The 19,668-nt window shown below is 48.4% G+C and overlaps 1 protein-coding gene across 5 annotated transcripts in view; it reads left to right on the plus strand.

The window, feature by feature from the left end:
- Window positions 1-19,668, plus strand: part of RPTOR (regulatory associated protein of MTOR complex 1) — a 263,751-nt gene that overhangs the window by 142,702 nt on the left and 101,381 nt on the right. For 4 of the 5 annotated variants that reach the window (XM_080924542.1, XM_080924544.1, XM_080924545.1 and 1 more), the window contains one exon: window positions 4,426-4,485. The exons of the other annotated variant lie outside the window; for it this stretch is intronic. In XM_080924542.1, coding sequence (XP_080780668.1) covers window positions 4,426-4,485 — 60 coding nt within the window. The remainder of the gene's footprint in view (window positions 1-4,425; window positions 4,486-19,668) is intronic. 5 annotated transcript variants of the gene reach the window in all.

Consider the following 19,668-nt stretch of genomic DNA (forward strand, 5'->3'; position numbering starts at 1 on the left):
GGGCTGGGGCAGTGATGTAGAACTGAACGTTACACTAAAGATATTTCAATGTGAGCTTAAGTCTGAGTATTTGCAGAAAGCAAACACTTAGGGGAGAAAGACCATGCCTACAGGCATGGCTGTGAGTTCCTCTGAGAAAGTAAGACGTACCCAAGTCCCACTGGGCTCTCTAAGGGAGGTGCAGACAACTGGCGGTCTTAGCATTGACCACACATATCAGTTACCTCTCAGAGGTTGCTAAGGAACCTTTTGTTCTTTTCTCTCTTATTTGATATGTGCGGCTGCTCTGCTAATGCCTTGGATGGAATTATAATGACAGGGTGAAATCCGGAACCACCAGGACTGCAAAGGTGCTTAGCTTATGTCCTTTCCTCATAATGGGGTTTCTAGAGAGATTCCTAGCAAATGTCAGGTTTGCAGCTGGTAAGGGGACTGGCCTCAGCAACTGTCAAAGGTGCTGGAATTCTTGCTGCTCTGCTGGTGAGTAGCTTTTACTGGACCTAGATCAAAGAGCTCCTTCCCCCTGCTCTTGTTTCCCCAGAGTTCCCTGCCTTTCCATTTTGCCCAGTTTTATGACCGTTTTTTTTGTAAGTGGAACAGAAGAAAGGGTTTTATAGACAGAGGAAAGCTGCAGAGAGCAGAAACCAAAAACCAGAAATGAATCAGAGTTCCTTGTGAGGCAGAAAATAGAAAAGGGATTGGTTAGCCTCAGGTCACCTCTGGTATAAGGATTAAAGCAGGCTGGAACTTGATTGTTGGTGGCAGGCTGCAGCTGGCCTGCTGTGGGAAGTGATGTCTCTTCCTGCTGGTTTCTAGACAGCCAGGTAAACAGTCCAGTTTTGGCTGCTGAGCTAGGCTCCATTTTTTGATGCTTAGCCTCGTTTGTGTAGCTACTTGGTTCAAAGCAGTGGCTCCTAGTGGAGCTGCCACAAGAGGAGTCCTCTTGGCTGGTCCCCATGCCATCCTGCTACTACATCATCTGGGGCCTCAGTTTGGGCTTATTTGGTTTTCCTTTGAAGATGATATATCTGACAGAGATTCCTGGTCAAAGCATTTTCTGTATCCCTTTTAATGTCCCAGGTTTCACCTTTGCCCTGACTCCAGAGTCATCCACAGCTGTGTTCCCTATGCTCCTCAATGGCCAGCCTTCTGAAGCTTTATATGCACGAGAACACTCTGCCTTCACATTTATGCGGCAGTTTGGCTGGGTATAAAATGCTGGTTCTTAGTTACTTTCCTCCAGTAAGTTAAACATCTTCTTCCGTGTTCCTCCTGCCTCCTGCTTAATCTGCTGATTTCTTTGAAAATTGTGTTTCTGAAAGCTTCCTATTTGTTTTGTTGGTTGGTTGGTTGGCTTTGACTTTGTATGATTTTAGTTGTTGTTGAAACTGGCCTTTTTATGCTGCTCACAGTCTCCCAGCCTCAGCCTCCCAGATGGCAGGCAGGAGCTTCACTCTCTGTCCCTCACTTACAGGTGTCATCACCTGTAGAACAGGTATGCCTCTTATTTCATGCCGAAAAATAAGCACTCACACGAGACACAGGTGACAAGCAGCACACAGAGAACCGGGAGTAGCTCTCAGCCATTTGGTTAATTTGTTTTATCTAATATTTTTCACAGGCTTTCACTCTGTAACCCACACAGGCCGCAAACCTGAAATTCATCTCAGCCTCCCAAGGCTCTGGTTTACAAGCATGAGCCACTGTACCTGGCCAGTCTTAATGGATTGAGTCTTCACACTGCCTAGCCCTGGCTGTCCTGGAATTTGGTATGCAAACCAGGCTGGCCTGTAACTCACAGATCTGCCTGACTCTTGACTCCTCGACCGCTGTGTCCAGCACTGAGTCATTTTGTTTCTTCAGTGTCTGCCTGGTGCTTTGCCTTCATTGTCCAGGAACACTGTCATCCCATCACCCCATGTAGAAGGAAAAAGGTGTGGCAGGTGAGGCAGTTGTTATTTCTGAGCAGAGACTGATGCTGTTGGTGAAGGGACTTTGTGGACTCAGTGCTGACTTAAGCTTTCAGCGACCATCGCTTCCTGAAGGCTGCGTGGTGTCTGTGCTTTAACTCCATGTTTTTCTGAGCCGTCCCTTCTCACTACTCAAACATGCTAATCTTGAAGTCAGTAGGCAAATTAGGTTTTTATAACGTAAAGTCTCTCTTACTTCCAGAGTCTGTTTTGGTATTTCCTCTGGCTTTTGACATTGAGCCACACGTTCTGGAAGAGCCACTTGGGATGGGTAGGTGGGTGAGCTCAGCAGAAGCTTGGTTGTGGGGTTTGACCTTGTTGGCTTTGCTCCTTGCTCCAGAGTCACTCTTGGTCCTGGAATAGGGTTTGTGTGACTAAGTCAGCGTCTCTGGAGTCCACCAAGAGTCCTGTGCCTTATCATCAGGCCTGGCTCTGCGTTCGGGGTGCAGGAGATGCTGCACTCTCCAGTTAATACCTTCAGCTTCACGTTGCCACGGGGATCCTCGGAGTCACATCCTGCCTGTGGTTTGTGAGTCAGCCAGCGTGAGAGGAAGGTTTGGCTCCCTCCAGTCTAAGGTTATTTCTTGCAATTTCCTGGCAGCCTTCAGAGCTGATCTCTGATCCTCACCCCAGGGACACTTGAGCTACAGTCTCCATATGTTGTATGAATGTGAAGCCAAAGAGTTTGTAGGCCTTCCAATTTCTCTTCTGTTTGTTTTTTTGAAATTGCTAAGTGGTCATTTTTAATATTTTGTCTGGAGTTTATTATTGCTATTGACAAAAGAATTAGTTCATTGCAAATGATTCTGTCATTACTAGATAGACTTCGGACATCCCAGTCAATAAACCCATTATGGATGAAAAGACAAACTAATGATGACTGTGACTCACATTAAATTTAGACCCAAAATGTGTCTCATGCTTATCCAGCAGGAGGTCTTGGTTTGGGAAAGATTCCTTTGGAGCTGTGTGGAACCTGTGCTGACTCCAAGGATGTGCCTGGAGGGGACTGAGCAGATCTCTCAGAGGCCAGCCACCCCTTTGACCAATGCTGCACAAGGGCCGACCCCACTGTCAAATGGGACCCTCAGCTTTATTTGCTTTGCTCTGTGAACCACAGAACACTGGCTTTGGCAGCTCACTCTGTGGCTAACTGTCCCCCACGACGAGAGCTGAGCCTTCTTTCTTGACAGAGAACATGGCTGGGCAGTTGGAGCACTACATACTATCTACATACAATCTCAGGGTCTTCTTGTTACTGTCTCTTCTGTTTTCCTGTCCCCTGTTCCACTGCTGCTTCTGTCCCCCAAGCCTGCCCCTCATGATGGTTTTTATCCTTTTCTCCTGTTGTGTCCTGATGTACTGAACAGTGTCTGTACAGACATACAGTTTAAAGGTGTCCTGGCAAACCCACTGTAAGGTGCAGTCATTAGAACTGGAAAGCACACAAGCTCCAGACTTCACCCCACGTAGAGAGAGCACCACCATTAGTTTACTGGCAATGGTGGGGTGGTTAAGAGCTGCTGCTCACTGTTGCCTGTGCTGTAAGCATGTGTGCCATCGGCAGGGTCGGGTGTAAGCAGATCTCTGCAGAATGCATTAGAAACTGTACGTGGAGTCATCGTAGTAGGTTGGGAGCTGTCTTGTGTGCTATGTTCCTGCTGCCGCTTTTGGAGGAGGCTACTGCTCTTTTTGAGCACAGACAGTTCAAGCATTTTATGTTTCTCCCACTAAAATTCCCGAGCTGCTTTTCCCTCGGTGCGGCCATTGATCCTGTTCTGCAGTGTGCCAGTGGAACAGTGTGCCAGTGCTCTAACAGGAGAAAAAAAAAGATGGCTCCTGCCTTCTTTCAGCACACACAAATTAGATAAAGCCCTGACATTTCTGCTCTGGCTTTTGAGGTTGCATCTGTCCACAGATGAGAAATCCTTGAGCTCTGGCTTCCTTTGACTTGTGATGATGAGAACAGGATAATTGAATCTGTTTCTTTGTCTTCTTCAAGTGGCATTTGTGTACCTTAAAAGCAAGCATCCCCTCCCCAGCACAAGTCCCTCCTCCCACTGTTTAAAAAACTATTTTATTTACATCCCAATTGTTGCTTCCCCCCAGTTCTCTCTCCCACATTTCCTCATCCCATAGGAAAAGAGGCAGAGTGGGGAGCCCCGCTCACTACTGCAGCTCTTGGCCAGAGTGTTGCCTTGAGGCTCAGCTCCATGTTACTTTCCAGGTCGAGGCTCCGTTGACTGCTCCTAGCCCCTTCCTCCTGCTGCTGGCTCTGCACTGCTCTGCAGTCATACCGCCTTGGTGGGCGGCAGTGAGGAGTGCTGCTGAACCCTGATGCTGCAGGACTAAGGACACGTGTACCTGGTTACGGCCCCGCTCCCCAGTCTTCGTCTGTGTGTTCACTGCTGATGTTCTGTGCTTAGTGCTCTCATGTTCTCTCCTGTCTCTGCAGGTTTTGCATGCAGAAGTGTGTTAGTCTGGTGCCTGGAGTCACACTGGATTTGATAGAAAAGTAAGTAAGCTCTGAGCCCTGGTGCTCTGCTGGATCTGAGTGTCTTCCTCTTCCTGCTCGTGTCCTCAGAACCCCTCGTGCCATGGGGTTCTCCCTCTCATGTGGGCTGTCCTTTGTTCTCTGATGGAGGCTCTGTTTATGACGGTTACACAAGTGCTCGCTGTTAGAGGAGTGGACCTGGGGCGGTGTTAAAAGAGAAATGACGAGAAGCCCAGTTCCTTTGAACGTTTAAAATGCCGCAGACTGTGCCGATGCAGAGCACAGCTGCCCACTGGGCGCATCTTCTTAACTTAGGCCTTCAGTGCTTGTAGCCTTTTACCTCCAGCCATGTGTCTGGGGCACACCCATTCTAGAAGCAGAGCCTGGGTGTGCTCAGTGTCAGAACCGAGAAGTCTGTCCTCCCCTGATTTCTGTTCTGATTTCTGCTTATGAAATAGTATCTCGTGACTCTGAACTTGGCCTGCATTTGATTCCACCCTGACTTGTGTCAGTTTGGAAAACTCGGTGGTGAGAGGGTGGGGTAAGACCCTCTATCTCCCAAGTCACTACCAGATAATTGTTTTCCAAGTTGTGATACACATGGGTGCGTGTGAGAATGTTCAAGGCCTGAATTTATAAAATAGGTGAAAAAGCAAAGCTACCCCATAGATCTCTCTAGAAAAGTGCCCTCCCTGCATGTGAGGAAGCAAGTCAGGGTCCTGTGCCGAGAGCAGTGCTGCACGCTCGCCGTATGGCCTGCAGAGAGTACAGAGCTGCACACACACTAATGGCACCCATCTCCCACACCCAGTCTGAGTGAAAACTACATAGTACGATGTATTTTCCACTGTCGCAAACTGAATATGAATGCACAAAGAGGCACGAGACCCTAGGATTGAGGGTGTGGATTGGGGACAGGTATTGTCTAGAAAGCCTTGGATTTGATTCCCCAGCCTTGCCCAATAAATGAAGAAAAATGACTTCAGTTCAGCTGTATAGCAAGGAGGAGCTTGAGACAGGTGAAGGAACAACAGCATCAAGGGATTCTGACGTGTGTGTGTGTGTGTGTGTGTGTGTGTGTGTGTGTGTGTGTGTGTGTGTGTCTGTCTGTCTGTCTGTCTGTCTATGTGTATACGCATTACAGAAACTTGCCATATATTTATTGTAAAGATGTAGCATGTAAAATAGATCGATAGCTCAGTTTCAGAATCACCAGAATGTAGGGAGGACATTATATGCCATTTGAGACTAGTGTTTCCTCTTGGATTCTGAATTTCTGAATCACTGTCTGAGCCTCAGGGTTCCGTCATTCACAAACAGGGCAGATAGCACGGAAAAGTGGCAGCTGTCAGTGGGTGGAAGCAGGGCACATGGAAGGGCTTTGTGTTGTCCATGGTTTAGAGGCCACAGCATGACCTGTACAGGGTGGAGCTGGGCAGGCGACGATTCAGATCTATGGGTGAACTTCATTCGAGAGCTGCGCAAGCTGTCCTCAGTCAGACACATAGATGGCAGTTGGCCTGGGACAGACACAGTGGAAAGAAGCTGGGGCTTCAGATGTCGCTTTCTCAGTTACAGTAGGGCAACCACTAGTGCTGTCTCTTAGTGTGAAAGAATGTGACCTAGGAACACACTTTCGGATTTTCTTAGTATCCCAAGTGGTGGTAGGACCTATGGATGGGACAGTGACTGGAGGGTACATGTCCCTTTCTGTGTTGTGTTCTTGATGTTCACAAATGTTGTGCACATGTCATCAGGGACCAAAATGATGACTGTACTGAGACCAGCCGTCAGTGCAACTGACGGGCCTGGCAGCGCTGATTCACATGCTCCCCGGAGTCTTGCCATCTGTGCCTATCCCATTTGAGAAGGGCTGTAGGACACAAATTCTACACTCCTCAGAAAGTCTGCCTGCTCTGTCCTCACCCTTGGCCCAGGTCCTTTCTGGAACTGTAGGGCTGAGTGGTGTTGGAGCTCTTCCCAGGGTGTGACCACATAAACAGCAGTGACCCTGTAACCTGACTTTGTTCCTGGGGACTTCACTCTTCAAAAATAAGCCATCTCAATCCTTAACAGGACTTGCTCTCTTGCAGAGGACCCAGGTCTGATTCCCAGCACGCAAAGGATAGCTCAGAACTGCTTGTAACTCCAGTTCCATGGGATCAGCTGTCCTATTTTGACCTCTGCACGCATCTGCTTGATTTTTGGCATACATTCAAACACTCATAGGCACACCTATACATAAAGTAAACCAGTTTTTAAAACAAAAAGAAAGTTGAAACCTGCAGAATATTCAGATGATGTTACATGAGTATCACAAAATGCTGACAGCAAGAAAAGGGAAGATCTCACACACCAGAGACAAATTAAGACTTGGCAACACGGCTAGAAGAGACACTGGAACTGACAAGACAAGAGACAGAGGGGAGAGAACAAGAAAGAAAAGAGAGCAGACAAAAAAAAAGGAAGGAAGGAAGAGAGAGAGAGAGAGAGAGAGAGAGAGAGAGAGAGAGAGAGAGAGAAAAGAAAAGAAAAGAAAAGAAAAGAAAAGAAAGAAGAGGAAAAAGCCAAGATGGAACAAACCCACATGGCCAGGAGAAAGCACAAGTAACAAAGGGTCTCAAGGGAAACAAGTCAGTGTGGTGCTAGGTCTGTCCCATCTGGACACGTGACTGAATTGTGTGTGTACAGGCTTATGGGGGCTAAAAGTTCCTACAACACACACACACACACACACACACACACACACACACACACAACAGTCATCACGAGTCACATTCTAGAAAAGACAGACACCTATGGGATGGAGAGCAGGTCAGGACTGTGGGGAGTGACCCGAGGGACCAGTAAGGAGGAAAGTCCTACCTGCAGCCCCATAGACAGATGGCTTGGTACATTAAAGCCATACAGTTCACACCAAATGAAGTCATTTTGGTATGTAACATGAGGGAAAATGAATTTAACGAAAATGTGGAGGCAGGTGTGCCCCAAGGAACACTGGCCAGAGTCACTGGGGAACAGCAGAGGTAGCACACGCTGTCAACAAGGTGACCAGACCAGAAGGAGAGCCCAGGGAAGATGAGTGCCTCAGAAGTGGTTTCTTCTGCTTCATGGGCAAGTAAGTCTTTATTCACTGCTAGAACTAGCTTGTGAGGACTGATAGAGGCAGTGGGTGTCCTTCCACCCTGGCTGAAAAGACCGGCGAGGCATCGAGCATTGCTTTCCCGGATGGACTCCCAGCCTCTGCTGCTTGCCTGTCTTCCTTTTCCACCCTGTCCAAACACCACTGTTCTCCCAGCAGGACCAGCTCTTTGGCACTTAGAGCTGAATTCATAGGGTCCTCTTCCTCCTCCTTCCTCCCAGTCCTGTGACAAGTGGAGATGCAGAGTTGGGCAAATACTAAAACACTACGTGTGATTTTTAGTTTATTTTAAGTGTGCTTCTTGCATGCATGTGTGTTCACCACGTGGGTGCCCAGTGCTAGTGCGGGCAGATTCTAGAAAATGGTGTCAGATCCCTTGGAACTGAAATCACAGGCAGTTCTGAGTTACTGTGTGGGTACTAGGAATGGACCGCAGGTTCTTTGTAAGATCAGCAAGTGCTTTTAACCACTGAGCCATCTCTCCAGTAGTTTTTTTGTTTATTTTTTAAGTTAGAGAAAGTTAATGTATTGTCATGAGAGTAGCCACCTAGCAGAGAGGAGCTGTGGTGAGGGAACATGGCCATGTGTGGGTGTCCACTTCTCAGAGGGCACGAGCCAGCAGCCTGAGAGGGTGAAGGGGTGGGCAAGGATCAGACAGCACATACGGTGAAATAACTTACGGGGTCGGCCTCAGTGAGACAGCTCAACTTGGGTGAACAAGGGCTGTATAGGTCTTGGGGAGTGGGTAGGGATTTCCACAGTGGGTGTACATTATTGGCTAGGGTGGAGGTGCTGGGAATTCTTCATTTATAGGAAAAGGGTCTTATCAGGAGAGAGGGAGTTGAACCTGCAGTCTGGCTATAGGTTCTGTGACTTTGCTGAGAGAGTTTTGAGATTACCGGTGGGAAGGGATCGTTGGTCATAACTCGGTATCTAATTATTATATGGCAGGAAGAGCTGAGTGGGACTTGGGTGCTGAATCATGCAAAGCTTGCAGGAAGCTTTGAGCAGGCAGAGAAGAGGAAGGCCACTGAGAAAGGGTCCTCCATTTTGCACCAAACTCAGAGGGCTGTGAGCACACGGTGGGCTGTGACCCTAATAGCTGGAGTGACACCATCATGCAACTGTGATTCCAGCTCAGGCTGTGAAGACGCGTGGAGGAAAGCCTGCTGAGATCGGCCTTGCAGGACTCAGGCACTGCCTCCATTGTGCTGAGGTTTAAGGTGCTGACTGGGACCTGAGTCGTGGAGGGCAGTCCGCTTCAGTTGGAACAGTCACAAATCAACCTCCACAACTCAAAGTTCAGTGCCGCTGCTATCCTTTGTGACTTGACAAAGGTTACATTGAATGTGAACGGGTGAATCATATTTATATTTTTATGTCAAGACAAATTCCAAGCTTGAGAATTACACCACCTTAAAAAGCCTGATACACAGCCCTAGAAGCTCCCAGTCACAGCCACGAGATAAAAGTTCTGAGATATGTATTTTTTCACCTTTGCAGTTTGCTTGAGGGATGTTGGTATTTAGAAGAAAAAGTTTTAGAATCTTTCCCAATATTGTTTCGGTCCCATAAGAAGGTTTGAGAGAAGGAAGGGAAGCAGCAGAGCCTCTGATGGCTGGTCCCGTCTGACCCTCATTCATCTACTCTCTTATCTGGATGTCTCCTCAAAACGTTGGTTCCCATAAACCACACAGCTTGCAGCCTTCTGGGAGACTCTTTGCCTTGCCTGCATAGTGTCCTGTATGCTGCATGTGGTATACCGTGGGGCATACTGGCTGGCAGCGAGAACCTCTGCCTCCGTGCAGGCGACCCTGCTGGGAGCACAGTGTCAAGATGTAGCCCAAGAACACTGTTTCCAGTGACCCAGGTCCATTTTGTGCTGTCACTGTGCCTGCCATAGCCAGTGGTGCCTATGCAGTGCCTGTGGTTTGGGGCAGTGCACCTCTGTCCCTCTGCTCTGCCCATGGGTACCACTGGTGTGCATTTGGATGGGAGGCATCAAAGCGGAGCTGTGTGTAGCCCAGCAGCAGGGTGTGGGACAGAACCAGGCTTTTGCTTTTGTTCTTATGTTTTAATTCCTGTACAGGCTCACATCCTGTATTGGGCCATTTTGGTGTTTCTAACATACAGTACACAGCACACTACAACACACACACACACACACACACACAGCAGGATAGAGAAAAAGAGGGCTTTGTTAGCTTACCATTCTGCACCTCCAAGGTCATGGAGCACTATCTAGTGAGACCTTATTGGAAGAGTCCCTAGGCTAAGCATATAAAATGTTAAGAGGGGACAAGTATGCATATGATAATTGTATTTGTCTCCTTTTAAAGTGTCCAGAATTCATCTGCAGGGTTCCACACACTGACCTCATTGAATCCTAAACTCTTCCAGCAGCTCCTTGGCCTGCACCTCACATTGTATTCAGTTTTTATTCTCTTTGTACCTTACAGTGTGGGCTAATGTCAACCCTAGAAACTTTGGGGACACACTCAAAGCATATCCAAACCGTAGAGCATCATGAATTCAAGATTTGGAAAATTAAAGGAAATGTGGCACAGAATGGAGGAACATCCCAACCATGAGGCCCTAGAACATGTTGTGACTGGAACTGCTCTCCTGCTGCTGAAGACACAGTGCTCCAGAGTCGGATGTCTCCATGTGGTTGTTCTGATCCCATGTGTAGTCGCCCTTGCTTCGTGGTGCATCTGTGCACAGCTGTGCGTGCAGAGCGTTGGGACTGTTGGCTGAGAACGAGTCTCTTTGGCATCCATTTGCATACTAGTCAGCAGCATACCTCTGGGCAGCATTCCCTAGCATGGGAGCCTAGGGACACTTTTTTGGAAGTAGGACCCAGGAGCCAAGTTCCTTTATTCCAATGCTGAGGTTCCGCTGTGCTTGGAGTGTTCTCTAGACTGTCAGTCCAGTTCCTCTGCCAAGGTACACAGGAAGGATGGTCTCTACAGGTCAAGCTTCCACATTTCATTACTTCGCGCCAGCTGAGCCAAGCCAGACCCAAAGCTCCAGAACTCCGTGTAATAGTTTGGTCTCTCTAAGAACTGACTGTAGTGCTGTGGTCATAGAATAGTTGCTTGTTGCTCTGCTGCATGGTCAGCACGTAAACTGCTTCAGGTCTGACTGGAAGTGTCTAGGACTGCCTGTCTCCTTGGAGCCCTTGTGTCCTGGCTATGAGCAGTAGCTGAGTCTTTGCAGTATATCCAAGGATACATATTTACCTCAGCTGCCTTCCTGGCTGTGCTTAAAATCCCAAGGAGCAAAAGCCTTTGCCTCCCCATCCAGGCAGCATAAGTGTTCTCTTCAAAAATGTATAAAAGCTGATGGTTCAAGAACCACGGAATATTTCAAAATATATAAATTTTTGAATAGTTGAGAGATTTTTAATAAAAAACATTTGCACAATATTGACAAAACTGTCAGGGGAGTCGCTGGGTGACATGCATGGTCACATGCCCCTGCTCACTGTGGCTAGTACACTTTCCCAGAGAGGTGACACTGAGTTTCCCAGATCTCGTTTGCATTTCAGTAGACAGGGCCTTGGTGAATTCCTGGGTGGCTTTGGCTCGGGCTCTACCTCTGTCTTCTCCAGGTACAGTGTGGCTGCACATACAGAGCATGAAAGCCTCCCATGTGCTCCTGACCTGACCTTGGGCCCAGATGAATTGGTGGGAATCAGAGCAAACGGCGGTGGGCTGTTTGTTCAGTTCTTTGGTTTCAGTCCATTTGCTCTGGCTGCTCGTTATTCTGAACAGAACCCTGAGCTCTGCACATTAGTGGGCGGCTGCCGAGGGAAACCCTGAGCATCAGCACGACGGAGGCCTGAGCCCCGGGATGAGTGGGAACGGGAAACGTCTAGCAGCACATAAGCAGAGCATTAGCTGGGCTTTAGTTAGATCTGCTATTGATTTCTCTGGCTTTTTAAGGATTCTGAAAATTCATTTGCATACATCTCACCACAAAGGGTGTCCTCTCTGTTAAAAACACCTGTGTCACACCAGGAGCATGACTGGTTCTGGTCCACCTGGCCAGTATGGCAATTTACTCTGCATAGATGGGCTGAGAATAATAGGCCTCTGGCTGCATTATTTTCCCCGTATCCCAGAGGGGAATGGACATCTCCCCGGGACACCTCTCCCTGGAACCCAGTGTAGACAGCTGAGTAATATTTGCACACGTGTCCTCTGCTCATGTGCCCTGCCTGCCACTCACACACACTTTTCTCACCAACCATCCATGTGCCCAGCTCTCCATGGCCTGAATGTTTCCAGATGAGAGTCTTGAACTGTGGCCCCTGAGAATTGTAGCAGCAACTGTACATAAAAGCCCTTGGAGGCTCCAGAGTGCTCTTAGAAGACTAGCCTTTTCTTTCTCTTGTTGTGTTGGGGGTGGAAGCCAGGACCTCCTGTAGACAAGAAAGAGTGGTGACAGTGACCACCCTTGAGCATGGCTGTGGCCACTTGGTTTTCTCTCCACCCTCATGACAGTGGATGTCACAACACCTCTTCTGCCCTCAGAAATCCACCCAAAGTTGTGTTGTCTCTGTCTTTGCCGTCACTGGGAGAAGGTGCTGAGCTCCACACTGCAGACCTGCCAAGTGGAGGTGGCGTTTCTGGAGGTTGCCTTATTGCTGTACTCCAGATATTATTCCTTGGGATACCAGGGTGGCTGCAGGGTAGCCTTAGCAGTTACCTGCAGATATCACAAGGCTTGTGTGGGTGTCCCCCGACATTAGTGCCTTAAAGCTAAGGCCTGTTTGCTGCTGAGCTGCTGTGTCTGGAAGGAAGGGTGGACCTGTTTGAGCCCCTCCACTGTTTCTAATTATCTGCGCTCACCTATTGCCTGATGAATGAGCCTGTTGCTGCCGCCGTGCATTTTATATTCCGAGTCCTTTGAGACAATGGCAATAAGATCCATGCTTGCAAATTAAGGGACATTTTTCAGCCCTGAAACAAAGTAATGAAACGCTTAAACAGTGCTAGAAATATTAGGGTTCTCAGAAAGCTCCAGGGATCCTACGGATGCTGAACCTGATCCAGGAGGCTGTTCGTTAGTATTCTGATCACTAGAGGCACAGAGTGTACAAAAATTATTCATGATTAACATCGATTGTGTAAACACAGTCTAAAGAGCTCACGGCTGTGTCTGGAGCAGCCAGCTGCTGTTGGCACTCCTCCTGCTGCTTCAGAGGCTGCAGGGCCACTTAGCCTTCAGGTGCCCACTGCCCTGAGGTAGGCTTGGTTCTGGACTTGAAACTGCATGGTTTTTATAGCCTTGTAAGATAACTGGTGTGTGCCCAGTCCTGTGTTCAGGGTTTTGCATATCTCCCCTTTCTAAAGGGACCAGTGAGGATGAGCATTATCATCTACCTTTAAGAGCCAGGGAACTAGAGATGCAGAGTAGATGAGTCACTGAGCCAGTCACTAGAACAGGCAGTGCGCTGCCGTGAGCATCTGAGCCATGTCCTTCTCTCCGATCCCTCACTCGGGAAGGTGTACGGGCTTCTCTGTCACAGGCAGAAGGATCATGGTTGTAATTCACTTTGCCGTCCAGGTAGAGTCACAATGTGAACTAGTTTTCATCAATCCAGTGCAGTTGTAACAGCTGTTTAAGGTTTTAAAAAAAATCAGCATGCATGGATCACCAGTCCCACCAAGAAATCAACAGTTGATCAGCATGCTCAGGTCACGATCCCCTGAGAAATAACTCACTGAAGGCAGTTTAGGGTGGATTAAGTAAAACAGATGCCCAGGGCCTGAGCAATGCCGAGGGGACCAGTAGCTGGAGGAGAGAACAGAGCCTCTGCTTGCCGTCTAGAGGCCTTCCCCACCCGTCTCCTGCGTCCATCACCTCACCTCCGTGGGTCACCTGTGCTTGACACAGCACTCCTACAAGGAGTGCCGTGGTGTGTTCTCATGCACAACACAGAGAGAGGCTCGCACTGAGTGATGTCACAGATGAGCATTGGAGAAGGGCTGCCAGGGCTCCTGCATACAACATGAGCGGCTTCCATTTTCTTCTCAGTGGCGTCAAAGCAAAGGCCTGCGTGCTCCAGTGTGGTGCAGATCAGCCTCTCTGTGGCACCGACTCCATGTCTTCCCAGTGAGGCAGAGTGCAGTGCTTCTCAACGAATGCGCTGCCGGGCAGAGCATGACCGGCCGCAGTGAAGCAGAGCGTATGCCTCAGCTGGAGCCCTTGACCAGCCTTCCTGGTGCCAGCTTCTATTGTCTGTGCCCTCCAGAGTGAGCATTCATTTACAGCGACCACACACTCACACCTTCCGATGGCCCTCGTTCCTTCCTGACCTCAAAGCTCCCACCTGAGCTCATTTTTCTTTACCTTTTGTGTGGATCTGGGGTAAAAATAAGTCTCCTGTTTGAAATGCCATGGTTGCCCCTGGTTTTGTTCTCATGCTTTTAGATCAGCATTGTCCAGACAATCAGTAAACCTAGAGTTACCTGTGGTTTGATAAGGTTCGACGAGCTCTCTTGGAACCACTGCTCCCCTCAGGGCAGGTCTGCAATCTTCTTACCTCACCCACCCCACTAACCCTCGGGATCCCCAAGCCCAGGCCATCTGAGGTCTGCCTTCCCATCTGCTGGAGTTGCTTTTCCAAGATTTTATGAAGGTAGAGCTCTTGTGTGTCTGGGGTTTGATCAGTGTTGCCTTTTGGCTTCACCCAGGCTGGGCATATTGGCGCTGCATTTTACTGCGAATCATACCCTGTTCTTTGTCAGTTTGCCTCAGCCACTGTGAATCACTCAGCCTGTTATGCTACAGCCAGTCACATGTGGAAATGTGGTCGGCTTCACCTGTGTGTGGGGTGGCTGGGCATGGGTAGGTGTGCATTTAACACTGTAAAAGAAATTACCCAGCTGTTCTTTGTCATGGCTGTCCTTGTGAATGTGCTACAGGTCTCACTGTCTGTCCACTCCTGGTGTCTGTGGTTCCAGAGGACATACTTACTGTTGTGATTTGAACTTAGATTCACTGCTGTTGACTCATGTTCTTTTGTAAAAACGGGTGTGTGTTCAGTATTGTGTTTGTCTTCGGGGGTCCTTCTGTAGTCTGATGTTCTGATGTTAACAGTCAGAGCTGTGTCTGCCCCTGGTGCTTTTGTCAGACACAGCTTTTCCTTCTGCTATTTGTGGTGCTGGGTCCCACACTAAACATCTGCCCGACTCTCCCGGGGCTGTTGACTTTTTTTCTAGAAGTTGTACAGTTTTAATTTTTGCTCAGGTTTATAACCATCTTAGGTTCTTTTTTTACACTCTGTGCAACACTGTTTAAAGTTCTCCCTCTTGTCTGGCCGTCGTCTTGGCTGCAGCATGGACAGAAAGCCATATTTGCTCACTCGACACCTTGGACAGGTGATTTCTGGAGGCGAAACTCTTCTCTACTCTGCTGATCTGTGTCACTGCCCTTCCAGCTACACCACTGTCAGCCGTATGACTGCTTCGTAAGGCCTGCTGTTGAAGCTCCAAGTACTTCATTAAAAATTCAGCATTTTAGAATCCATTCTAGTTTTTAAATCTGCTGTAGCTTTGGCTGGGGAGTCTTTGTTCTGATAGTACATTTGTCCTACCTATGAACACACTGTACTTTTTTATTGTTTGGAGACAATGCCTCTCTGTATATCGGTGTATGTCCCAAACTCACTCTGTAGACCAGGTGGACCTTAAAGTCATGTAGACCCACCTGCCTCTGCCTCCCAAGTGCTGGGATTACTGGCATATGCCACCACCACACCCAGCAGTATGCCTGTTTTAAAATCCAATCTCGGGATACCTTGCAATTGACTTTCTTCTGCACCCTGGGCTCTCTCGTGCCTCGTGCCCTCAGCACTGCCCACTCCCTGCTCTGACTGCTGGTGTGAACCCAGCCTTACATAGCTACTCACTGTGTGATAGCGATGACCTCACTGGCAAATCCCATAGGTCTGTGTTTATAGTCACTCCCTCTGCAGGTATATGTTTTCCAATGTCTGCACCTCTTGTTTCTTTTTATTACTTTATTGAACTGTAGTACAGTGTTAACTGTACACAATGAAGCTGAGCAGTCAGCCTCTGCTGTCAAGGGTCAGTGATGGGGAGACATTCTGTGTTTTGTTGCTAGGCACAGTTGGAGCTGTGGGTGTTCGTGTTCCATGGCTAGCTGCTGTCCGGTGGGGAGTTTCCTTGTCTTCACCAATTGGTGCTGAGACTTGTTGCATAACTTCCTCTACATGTGACTGAGCAAAGCCCTGGTTGCTATAGTTTGAATATCTATCCCCCTTTCTTCTGTTAATTTGCTATGTTGCTATTGAATGTTCAAAAAAATCTTGGGTTCCTCTGACTTACCATCAGCCACGTTACCTTACGAATGCTGCTGTGCTCCACTGAGATCTTTGCAGATCTGTACATCTCTCTTCACCGACCTCAGCCAGGACTACTCTTCCAGGTGACTTCCTTCCTGCCTGCTAGCTCAGTGCCTTGGAGGCCTTGGCTGCTGTCTGCCTCCTTGCTTGTCAGTCTGTCTGTCTGATGGTTTATGGTGGGGGGGGGGGGAGGTGGCAGCTCTGTCCTATACTGAATATGTGGTCTTCCTTCCCCTGCATATTTCCCTGTCTCTGTTTTTAAGGTTTCTGTTATCACCTGGTCTGGATGCTGTGAGCTGAATTATGTGCCATAAAAATCCTTAGTTACGTCCTTTCATTTGAAGAGGGGCACTGGAAGATAACTGGGTTTTAATGAATTCTTGGGAAGAGGACCTTTGTGAAGAGGTAGATGGTGGGATGGTCTGTTTGTGTACATGTGTGTACATGTGTGTGTCTGTGTTACAGCTGAAAGCTGACTGCCACATCTTCTCAGCACATTGCACAGCCTTTTTATTGACTCTCCAAGAAGACCGATTTGAATCATTAGATATCATCAACCCTTAGGGACATGGGCGACCATAAACTCTGAGGCCTGTGCGTTGTTCATTGCCTGACTCGAAGTAGCACCATGGTAACAGCTTTTCAGTGTCTGTGTGTTTGGTGGCACAGAACTGGGAAACCACACTCCTGAGAGTATTCATGGGTCACAGTGTAGGCCTCAGACTCATGACCACTTGACGTCCATGAATGTCTAGAATATGTACGCCGTGCCTAAGAAGTTCAGGTGGCATAGAATATTATTGGACTGTGGAAGACATGTCAAGGCATGTGGTTTGTGGTCTAGTTTAGCTAATGAAAATATTTTTACAAGTCTCATAAACACCCATCGTCCAACAAATTAGCTCCAGGCTTCGGCCTTCCGCCCCACAAGCCTGAGTCATTAGGAGGAAGTATCTCTGCAGCCTTGTGACGATGCTTCAGTGCAGCACTCTCCGTGGGGCTCTGTATGCATCACACGTTTGCACATGTGGACTGATAGACTAGCTCTTGCCTTACTGAAGAGCCATGCACTGACCCTGGTTTTCAAAGGAAATTGCTGGGTTTACCTCCTATGGTCTTTGTCTCAGAGCATTTCCAAATAACAAATCATTTGTAGTAAGTAAGCCTCACAGTGTTCTCCACAATCCCCTCATTGTGGTCATTTGAAAAGTAGAGATCCACCACAGACTGACTTAGTCCATAGGTGCACAACATGTAGCTTTTAAATGCCTTCCCTTTTTAGAATCTTCCTCTCTTTTTGGGGGGGGGGGGGAATGGGTTTTATTTTTCTTTGTTATGTAAGGACTGTGTTTTTAGCAGATATATCACTAAACACGGATAAGCACAAAGGATTTTTTAAAACACCCATAATCTCTGCCCTGCCAAGATACTCACTGTTAGCACGGTAGTGGATCCTCCAAAGTGTGAGCTGTGTCTGGGCACTTATGGCAAGCATGCAGCATGCCCTTCCACAGTGTCTTGGTGTGTCACACATTGTTTGCTGCTGTGCATACTGAGCCAGCCGAGGGATGTGCTCCAGGGTTTGTAGCGGACTTTAGATAGTGGGACTTGTATGATTTCGTGACTGTCTTCCTATGTCCTTACTTTGTTGGACAAACATGTTTATGATATGACGGTGCCATTGTCCAGGAAGGTGGAGGTTTGTTGAGCATTGTGATCTCTTAGTAGTGATTCTGGCATTAACCAACCAAGCACACATGGTCACATGAGCCTAGTGCACTGTACCAAGCCTGAGGCCAGCCTGAACACTATTGTCATGGCACAGAGACACCCACAACTTTCTGTGGGACAGCAGAGACTTTGCAGGCCCTGGACAACAGAGGAGGTCTAGGAGGAGGTAGTTGGAGAGGTCACACCCCAGAGTTATGTGGTACAGGACTCTGCCCTTAAACCATGAAGGCCGAGTGCTAATGTGGTACTGATGGGAAGTGCAGGTGGACAGGGAAAATCATTTGGGAAACTGTTTGAACACCTACACTGGTTGGTGTCCTGTGGTCATTTTCTGTGCTGTGATAAAATACCTTTACAAAACCAACCAAGGGGAGAAAAGATTTATTTCAGCTCACAGTTCCAGTTCAGAATTCATCATGGCAGGGAAGTCAGGGTGCAGCAGGAACTGGAAGCAGCCGGAACCCAAATTCAGGGAATGGTGCCACCCACTTTTAGGATAAGACAGTCCCACCTCAAGCTCCTCCACAGGCCAACTTGATCTGGGCAATTAATTCTGCACTACAACTCGGGTGAATCTGTTTATGGCAAGTTGACAGCTAACAGCTAATTACCACAGGTGGACACACCAGGGAAGAAGAAAGCTGGACTCCTTTTCAGTCTCGCCTAGTCTCTGCAGCGCTCCCTCTTAGGAGAGCCAAGTTCCCATTACCTTGTTCACTTCAAGAGCTGGGACAGACCCTGAGGACACAGCTGAAGAATGGCGCTTAAGCTGACTCCTTCCCTGTCCCCATCCGTAGCTGCCAGCTGCCATAAAGAGTTAGGATTCTTTCCACTGGGCGATGGGGAGTCTTAGGAATGAGTGGGAGTTGTCGCTGTTTTCAAGTAGAAGTTCCATGACTCAGATTTGTGGGCTGCTGAGATTATGCAGTGTGCTCAGCACTCTGCCAGAAACTATAAGGAGATTGATACATATCGAGGAAAGAAAGCCATTGCCCATAGGAATTTATTATCCAGTTACAGAGGAGATTAGCATAGAGGAACAGCGGTGAATAAATAATAAAAAGAACACAAGCAAGGGCTTCGAGGAATGCCTGAGCTCCACTGAACTGTCATGTCCAGGGCATCTTGAGCCTCACAGAATAGATGGAAATGCCACTACAGTGAGTGGGACCTGGCCCCAGGGGAGCTAGGGACTGACCCAAGAAGGAACGTGGGCGGCATAAGCAAACAGATGGGGTGAGGGGCAGCTCTGATGCCTTCAGCACTACGATGTGGCACTGTGCCAGCCAGGGGAAGAATGGATGGAAAACGGCAACAGGTCGTAGAAGCTCAGCCAGAAACTTGCTTCATTATCAACAGTTTCAAGGCCCACAAGAGAATTTTCTGATTGGGTGCATTGGACAGAAGTTTTTATTCTGCCAGTTAGAGGCCTGGATGTCCCCCCTGAGGTGAGTGCCCAGGTAGAGCAGGGAAGTGCTCAGCCTGCTCTTCTCCAGCTATAGGTGCCTGCTGCCCTTTGAGGTTCTAAGTAGAGACTTGGAGACTCTGAGGTCCAGCAGGGGGTGGGTGGGCAGACTTGCGTTGCCTTCCCAGCATTGCGGAAGAGAGCACTGTGGCAGCATAGAGCTAGGCTAAGAGACTTGGGCATCATCAGCTTGCTATAAGCCGCCCTCCTGCAGCCCTGGTCCACTTATTCCTAGTCCTCAGAGCCCTATGAGGCAGATGGTGGACCAGACTATGTCCAGTTGTTCACCAGTCTCCCCCAAGGCCTTCAGCCCCAGTTTGTGAGAATAAAGAGAACACTATTCTAGGATGCCCTGGGAGGAGACCTGTGTTCAGTGGCACACATGGTAGTTGTCAGTCAGTGGTCAGCCTGTCATGACTGTTCTAAGTGCACTCTTTCTTTCCACTGTTGAGGGTCAGGACCAGCTAAGCAATGGGGTTTTACTATAGG

Source organism: Micromys minutus, assembly GCF_963924665.1.
Source record: "Micromys minutus genome assembly, chromosome: 10".
NCBI lineage: Eukaryota > Metazoa > Chordata > Mammalia > Rodentia > Muridae > Micromys > Micromys minutus.